This window comes from Mus caroli, chromosome 17 (genome assembly GCF_900094665.2).
Source record: "Mus caroli chromosome 17, CAROLI_EIJ_v1.1, whole genome shotgun sequence".
NCBI classification, from domain to species: Eukaryota; Metazoa; Chordata; class Mammalia; order Rodentia; family Muridae; genus Mus; species Mus caroli.
Window position 1 is genome coordinate 54,713,406 of NC_034586.1, and position 9,319 is coordinate 54,722,724.

General features: G+C 40.4%; 1 protein-coding gene across 1 annotated transcript in view; it reads left to right on the top strand.

The window, feature by feature from the left end:
* LOC110312287 (contactin-associated protein like 5-3) overlaps positions 1–9,319 on the top strand; it is a 579,184-nt gene that overhangs the window by 336,444 nt on the left and 233,421 nt on the right. Inside the window, exon 12 of the mRNA XM_029470910.1 lies at positions 2,259–2,365. Within this exon, the coding sequence (XP_029326770.1) occupies positions 2,259–2,365 (107 nt within the window). The remainder of the gene's footprint in view (positions 1–2,258; positions 2,366–9,319) is intronic.

The following is a 9,319-nucleotide window of genomic DNA, read 5'->3' on the forward strand; positions in this document are numbered from 1 at the left end:
TTCTGCTGTTAAAGCAACAAGTGCTTTGTTGAGACAATAGGTGGTAAAGATGCTTACTGTCAAGAGTGACAACATGAGTTCAATTCCAGCGAACAGCATGTTAGAAGAAGAGAATTGACTTCCTCAAATTGTCCTCTGACCTTCACACATACATGCCACATGGCAGCTGTCCCCCTTCAAATTTATAGACACTCAATAAGTAAATAAATAAATAAAAAAATTAAAAATAAATACCTTGTTGTCAAGGCATGTGATAACAGTGGCCTGACTGAATATGCATGCAGGCAGATAGGGTAAAAGAAGATGGACTAGGCAGCATCATGTGAGTCTTGAAAAAAAAAAAAAAGAGCTCATGTTAAGAGCTAGTCAGAAGTTGAGCTAGACAGTTGAATTAGTTACATGTTGGCTTAAAACTGTCAGTAATTTCACTGCCAGGGGATCCAACAGTCTTTTTAGGCCTCCTCTGCCATCAGGTATACATTCATATGGTACACATACAAACATGTAAGCAAACACTTATAACCATAATATGAAAAATGATAATAAAGGAGGGATGCATTCAGAAGCAAGGCATTGTAGGATTCAAAAGAGGAGAGGGGTACTGACAGTGGATGTTCGAAACAGTGTTATTCCAGAAAGTGTGTGAGGAATAAGTTGGGGTGGGTGGAAGGTAGGAAGGTGAACTGCCTTACATCGATTTTAGTGAAAGGACATCATGCTGGTTTGTCATAACTAGTGAATGTAGTCTTTGAGCTCCTTGCCACAAAAAGCAGTGGCAGTCCCTTCCTTCCCACCCCGGCCTACTGCTGCTGCAGGAAATGTCCCACAGGAACTGTCCAAAACGGTAGCCCCTGTCAAAATGGTAGTACCGACAGTTCCTCAGCCTGCAACCATACAGGAACTGTTCAAAGAGTGGCATTGCCTTTCCAGCCTCAGCAGGAGCTGGCCCTCTTGAACTATCCAGGGTGGCAGCACCTGCCTCAGCCTAAATCCTTGGTGAAACAGTACAACAGTAGATAATAGCTACTTACAGTGGCAGCACTTCTTCTCCAGCCTCCTTAGCAGCCCCACAGGTATGGCACCTCAGCAAAAGCTGGCTAGGGCCAAGAAGGACTTTACTGCTTAACTCATGGGAGGTGAAAACAAACAAATCAATCAATCAATCAATCAATCAAACAAACAAACAAAAAAAACCCACCAATACCTGAGCGGTAAAACATACCAATTCTTGACCTTCCCACAACTCCCCTCCCCCACAATCTCTATGCAGGAAACTCCTCAATCCTTGGACAGGAAAATCCATCCCTGAGCCCTCCCCACCTACCTCCTGCCAAGCTCAGGATGTGAAATCCCACAAATTCTCATGAAATTTCTGCCCCAAGAAGTTCCACCCCATCAGAGATCCTATATATAAGTACTGCCCCTTTTGTCCAGTTCCTTGCTGTCCACTCCCCAGAACAGAGGGCAGCTGTCCCTGAATTCATCCCACTTCTTCCTCCTGGATTCTTCCCTTCAATAAATCTCCTTTATGAGATTTACTGCTTAGAGTGACTCTCTTGTTGGAAGAAGCTGAGACAGAAAGAAGCAAGGAAGAGAAGCAGAGAAGAAGTGCGAAGGAGCAGGACTGAGGCTCAACTATGGCTAATCTCCCCTGAGAGCTGCAACACCTCTGCTGACAAGTGAACCTCAGATCTCTAAGGTTCCTGAGCTCCCATTTATCAGGATACCCTTCACTTGTGACACTGTCCCACCTCAGAGATGTGTGGTTCCTTGATGTCCAATTCCCAGAATACACTCCCATCCCTGTAGAAACTCAGTGAAGGTCTTCAGGATGGCTTCGACACTTTCTGAATAGGAAGAACTGCCTTGCATGCTAATTGGGGGTGCATTAATCTTTAAGCCATGTTCTGTTTCTATGAGTTAAGATACTTTCCTGTAAATCCCCCAAAGAAGTACAAACAGTCTCTCCAGGACTATTACTTTTTCATTTCCTTAATAAGCCCAGTACTTTCCAATTTAAAGTTATAACCCTTCTGAACTTTGGGACACAGTAAACATAACATATTAAATAGTATTTTCATTGCCATTGTGTAATAGAATTTATGTTTTTACTTAACAGAATGCAACTCTGAGGTTACCACTACCCAGAAGTACAAGCACATCTCTGTGATTTTCATATCATTTGCCGCTTGCAAGGTTTTGATTGCCTCTCTGCTTCAACCATCTCAGCTTATTATTTTTACATTACCTCCCATTAGGTGTTTGCCAAACTACTGTGAACATGGAGGACAATGTGCCCAAACCTGGACTAACTTCTACTGCAACTGCAGTGACACTGGTTACACAGGAGCCACCTGTCATGACTGTGAGTACACACATTGTACCTACAGTGTGTGGGCACAAAACCAGGAGTGAGGTGTGGGGTCCCTGACTATTCAGCATGGTATAAACACTGTTTATTCCTTTAACACGAATTATTCAATTGTATTCATTATCTCAAGGGCTGAAGCAGTTAATAGAAAAGCCTGGAGACAAGACATATCTTTATAGAGTTTATGAGACCAGAGCAAACAAAGTGGACTCATATACATGCTAAAGTGAAAGAGAATTGCGCTATGTGTACACGGGGGAGTTGTGTAACAAATGACATTGCCTTGATGGCTTGAGTTGTACTGTTGCAACAAGGAACTCATAGGTCCAAGTGTTAAGTAGCATGACATCTGTCTTAGTTATTTTCCTATTGCTATGATAAAAACACCCAGACTAAAGCAACTTAAAAGAAAAGGGTTTACAGTTCCAGAAGAATTTAGTGCACCATAAGGGAAAAAGTCATGGCAGCAGGTCAGGAAGGCATAGTAGAAAGAACAGAAATTCTGGCAGATCCGTTTGTATCCACACTCAGGAAACAGAGAATAAATAGAAAATGGCATAAAGCTACATAGCTTCAAGTCCAACCCACACTGACCTACTTCCTCCAGGGAGGCTTGGCCATCTAAAGATTCAGAAACCTTTCCAAGCAGCACCACAAGCAAGATTCCAAGTGTTCAAACATGAACTTAAGGGAGGCACTTCACAGTTAATCCACAACATGGCTGTACTACAAAGTCCCTCACACACGTGCAGGCCTTCTTCCTCATTGTCTTCATCATGGCAAAGGTCTTGTCATCTGAATTTTTGCTATGGCCAATAGAAGGAAATACATGAGAAGGGAACAATCCTGTGTTTCATCTGAAGACTTCCACTGAAAATATGGATGAGTATTACTTCTGCTAGCAGCCCCTTGGTCAGATACTGCTCTAGTGTCACCTCCCAAAGGGAGGCAAATTGTGTTCAGACCATGTGAAGTGAGACTACAAGACCAGAATACTGGCTATAAGTATTCATGACTACCTGTCAGTGGTGGGCATTTGGAAAGCTTCAGATTGAAGGCTTGGGCTGATCTTGTCCAAGTTATAGGAAAATGATTCTTAGAGTAATGGAGGAAATGGATCCAGGAGTGTAATACTGTCCTGTGGAAAAACTGTGAAAAACCAAGGAGCCAGAGTAGAACACTGATGATATAAAGAGTGAGGAGACAGGAGAAGAGGACTGGGCTGGGACATGTGGAAAGGACATATATCCATTTTCCGGTGGTTAGCATAATTCCATCCTTCTTCAGGGATGAAAATAATTTTTTTCACGTGTATGAACTACATTTTCTTTATCCATTTTTCTTCTGACAGAGCCCTAGGAAAGTTCCATGATTTAACTACTATGAAAGGTGTTGCAAACAATAGTGGTGTGCAAGTGTTTATAGGATGCTGACTTAGAGTTATTTGGGTAAACACCCAGGATTGATGTGGCTGAATTATCTGGTTGGTCTAGTATTCCATTTTTCTAGACATTTTCTCTCCTTTGTGAGTTCTAAATTATGTTAGATGCATTGAGTCATGTATACAGGAGACATGAAATTACAAGTAAGACTGTTTGGGAAGGAGGTGTAGTGAAGGGAGGCATGATGAGATTGGAGCAGAATGATCAAAGATACTTGGCATGGCCCATAAGATGTGAATTCATTTTGTGGTATGTGTGTTGGTATGTATGCATGTGTGTGTATGTGTATGCATATGTCCTCCTTTGTACCAGTGTGTGTGGAGGCCAGTGGATGATTTCTGTTCTCAATTTCTTTTCTGCTTAGTTTTTACTGAGATGGGGTCTCTCCCCTAACCTAGAATACAGGTTTTGATGCACTGCCTGGTTAGGACGGCCCCAGGTTTTTCATTATCTACCACCTAGTGTTGGGATTGCAGGCACACAACCCTCTTAGCTTGCTTTTACATATGTCTCAGGATTAGATTTAGAGCCACATTGTTGTGCACAGCAACTTCCAACTGAGCCATCTTCCCACCACACGAGTTATATTATTTACATCATTTCTCCTCAGAAAGGACACTAGGTCAAAGGGCACCGGTCTCATGAAAGGTCATACGTCTAAGTCTCCAAAAGTCTTAAAAGAGTATATACTTCACAATTCTTCTCTGTGACTTTATTTTCCTTTTTCTGCCTGAATCACTTAATTGATGAAACTACTTATCACGCCTTTCTGCTAAACATTTGAGTATCAAAGTGGAGGTTATTATTTGTACTCCTGTGCTTTTGGGGAGTCTTAAATAAATAAATAGTGGGGAATTTTGTTTTTGTTCTTTTAATTGATTGACTTTTGTTTTAAGATGACTGATACAAGAGTGGAATGATTGTTCTTCATTTACTGACCAACTGCTTTGCCTACCTACTCATTACTATTTTGATCTGATTGGACTTTTCCCATGACTGAGAATGAAAGGAACTATCTTTTGTTGTTCCTTGGAACAGAGATGAAACCTAAGGTTTGCCTCACTTCTCCATGTCACATAAGGATTTTCAATGACTTGCAATCTGACTTCACTGAGGAAAGGCTCCAGTGTGCCTACTTTCTTAGACTAGCCAAAGCTAGTGCATGCTTAGGTCACCTCCAGATGCAGGAAAAAGACTCACTTCTCTGTATTTTTCTTTGTTTCACCATCCTTTTCTCCAAGCCCTTTAAAACTCTATGTATTCACCTACCAACTGACACCTCTTAGGGTAAGAGGTGATCAACCAGTATGGCTTACAATCTCTGTGAACACGATCTCTATATTTCTTTCCTCGGTGGACAGTATCTTGCATTTCTTTCTTAACTTATTTTTAACATTATATCACCACTGCTTTGCTGTGTGTCATATGTATCTCCTCTTTAAAAAAATTATTTACCCGAGAGTGGGATAGATAGATGGGGGGGGGGGTCAGGGTTACCTCAGATGCTCACATGCCACAGGTCACATGTGGAGGCTAGAGTAACACTTTGTGGAGTCAATTCTTGCCTTTGACCTTGCTGAGACAAAAGTGTTTCTGCTTTTATTCTTCTTATGCTAGGCAATATATCTCTGACCCAGAACCTTTGGGAAATTCTTCTGCCTCTGCTTCTAATTTTGCTACAATAGTGCTAGGATGTTAGATGTCTGCCTCCAAAGTCAGATTTTCACATGGGCTGTATTGTGATGATTTGGAGTTGGGTCACTAGACTTGTGTAGCTTGTGTTTTACCTGCAAAGCTATATCCCTGGTCCATATGTATTTCTTCCATTTCTGAGAATGTTTCGCTTCCCAGAGCTGAGGCAAAGGTTCAGGTGATGATGTACTATCCTTGCACAGAATCTATATTTTTAAAAGCTAGAGGTGATAGTGTATACTTGTAGTTTCAACTAGGGAAGGCAGAGAAGTAGATTCCTGAGGTAACTGACCAAGTCAGCTTAGACTACTTTAGTTTCAGTCCAGGAAGAGACACACCTCATAAAATTAGATGAACTACATCTAAGGATTATCCTGAAGTAGGTTTCTGGCCCCTATAGGCATATACACATATGCACTCCCCATATAAGAACATATATAAAAATGTCTAACTTTAATAATCTACCATTTGACCTCTAATATTCTATTGATTTAACCTATTTGAACGACTTCAGCCTTGGACCTCCCTGAAGTCTTTTAGCTTTGGGCACAGCGGTTAGATCTCTTGGAAAAGATTGTGAAAGGCTGAACCAGTGGCAGCATTGCTTAAACTGCATCCTGTTCTACATCTATTCTATCTGCACATGACCAAATAGTTAATGTGGCTTTGCATTCCTTAGGCATTGTATTGATTCCACCAGTATCTCCTATCTTTACTCATGTGTCACAGATAAAAATGGTAAAACATATAAAGTTCACACAGCTATGTCACATGCCTATGAGCTAGAAATCCCAGATTTTATATAAGGTTCTTACATCAAGCCAAAGATGAAGATGAAGTCACCACTTTTAAGTTGAGGAAACAGAAAACCATTCTCTCATGTGTTTTCTGCAATCTGTCTCAAGCTCATCAAGATCCAGTTTTAAAGGCATCTTTCCCGTGGGGTTTTTTCTTGCTAGCATTATCTGATTCCCACCCCTTGCAACTTGTGCAGTTGCAAACAGAATCCAGTATCTCAGCTTTTCAAACTCACACAGTCTCCAACTTTAGGATACATTCAATAATACCATCAGAGCTGCACATTCCAAAAGAGATTGAAAATAGGACAAGCAATAATGAAACAAATACAGTAAGTCTGTTCCCAGCATTAAAATAAAACCAACCTATAGTTCCCCTTCAGTTTCCCTTCACAGCAGGTTGCTCTCAATCAGTGGAGCCCCCCTCAGTTTGCCCACACTTCTAGCACTTACAAATTGAGTACTTCCTCTTTGGTGCTAGGCTAGAGGCCTTGGAAACTCTCTGTGTCTTCAGAAGACCAAACTCCATGCTATTCAGATTTTGAATGGATTTTCTTCTGTCAGAGGCAGAAACAGTAGGATCTCTGTATATTTGAGGGTAGCCTGGTTAATAATGTGACTTCCAGGAAACCCAGGGCTACACAGAGAAATCCAGTCTTCAAAATTCTTTAAATAACTAGTGTGTTACATTTACTTATTATTTACTTACTAACTTACTTACTTTGTGTGTTTGTGTTTGTGTGTGTGTGTGTTGGGTGTATGTGCATGTGTGTAAGTCATAGGACAGAGAACAGATTATAGGAATCAGTTTCCTGATCCTTTCCAGATGTGTGTCCTGAGATCAAATTCAAGTCATCATGTTTGTTTGACCAAACAAGAGCCTTTACTAGTGAGTAAAAATATCATGCTGACTTGATCATTTTCCTCCTTTTCTTCTCATCCTTCAAGTCTATTCTGAAGCCTCCGTTGTTCTGAAATGTTTTTCTTTTCCCAGAAACAGTGATCACAGCCTAGCAGCTACACATCATGTTGTATGCAGTGTCACAAGATAACTCTTGTTTTTCAACATCTATGAAAAATCAAATGTGTTGTGAATTAGATCGGTGCTGGAGGGGCTAGAGAGATGTGTTATTTAGTTACTAAAATCTTGATGTACTGACTTGAGGCCCTAAATTAAATGTTCAGCAGTCTGTAAAAAACAAGGGTGGGGTGTGAGCCAATGACAGGATCCCTGGAGTTTACTGGTTTGTTAGTCTGGGCAAATCAGTAAGCCTGAGGTTCAATAAGAGACTTTGACTCAAAATATGACTGGAAAAATTGTAGAAAACAAGAATACTGAGTTTCTACACATTCACTTATACAGACTGACACAGACTCACATGCATATACACATATGCACATGTACATACACACACACACACACACACACACATCAACACATACTTCCTTCTCTTCTGCTTCTTTTTTACTCTTTGTCGTTCTCCCCTTCATCCTGTTCCTTTCCTCTTCAGTTCTCCTTTCCTCTTTCCTTTCTTTCTCTTTCTCCCTTTTCCTCTTCCTTTCCTTCCCTTCATACTTCCTGTGCCTCCTGTCTTTCTCTCATTTTGTCCTTCCTTTTTCTTTCTTCTCTTCCTTCTTCTTGTCTACTTGAAGTTGAGAACCATCTGCTACTTCCATGAAGGGTAAAGGATGCTAATCTCAATAAGAAATTCATCTAATAATATCAATATATGACTTAAACCTAAGATAAAGATATGAAAGTGGGGCTGGTGAGATGGCTCAGTGGGTAAGAGCACCCGACTGCTCTTCCGAAGGTCCAGAGTTCAAATCCCAGCAACCATATGGTGGCTCACAACCATCTGTAACAAGATCTGGCACCCTCTTCTGGAGTGTCTGAAGACATCTACAGTGTACTTACATATAATAATAAATAAATAAAAAAAAAGATATGAAAGATAGTTTGTAATCGATCTTTTTGTCAGAATTTTTCACTTCGTACAGTCATCCAAATGTGACAAAGAGATCTATTTCCCTAAAGAGGAACAAGCTAAGTCTCTGCTCTGTGATGGCTGTTATCTGTGACAGCCAGACAACTTGATATGCTCCCTGTCAATACATGCTTATTGAGTGCCCAAAGCAAGCACTACTCCACCAGACCTGAGAGAAGAAAGATGGCTGACACCCTTTTGTAAAGCTGAAAGTGAACCTAAAAGGCTTTATTAGGATGTCAAAAAGTCATACTGTGAAAAGATTAGAGGAGCTTCAGACATGGAGTGTGATCCTGAACATGCACCATCAAATGTTACCAGACAGCTCAAGGATATTAGGCTCAAGAACAGCCACTGGATAAGAGGCACACAGAAGGTAGTATGCAACTGCCCTGTCTCTTAACTAGCCAGCTGCAGTTACTAAATACTTGACTACTGAAACCAGATATGTTTCAAAAAGCAATGGCTTCATTTCTGTCAGCTTCTCTTTTTTTATATATAACATAGCCCTCTACACAGTCATTCTTTGGAACAAAAGTGCGCACACAAAAAAGAAGAAACAACTAACACAACATTTAAGATTTGATATTTCCATGTTAAATTTCATTGATTACATATGAACACTCACATTGATCAAACATCATAAATATTTTTCATAAAATAGATAACTAATGATTGACACTCCCATATGCCCATATCCTATGGCTATTGGAACAGCTTTGCTATATAAATTACCCAATGTAGATGAGGGTTTGATATAGTGTGTAATACAGTCCAGGTGATCTCTGGCACCCATGATTTCAGGTAACTTGCTGAATTTTTGTGCTCTATCATTCCTCATGAAAATATTGTAGGCTGTGATTTGTTTTTTCTAAGAAAGGCTTTGTTAAATATCTCTAGAAACATGACTCAATGTGAGTATCATGATTCAATGCACTATGTCACAGTTGTACTGTACACTTCTCTTTTTTATTTGTATTAATCTCTCTCTCTCTCTCTCTCTCTCTCTCTCTCTCTCTCTCTCTCTCT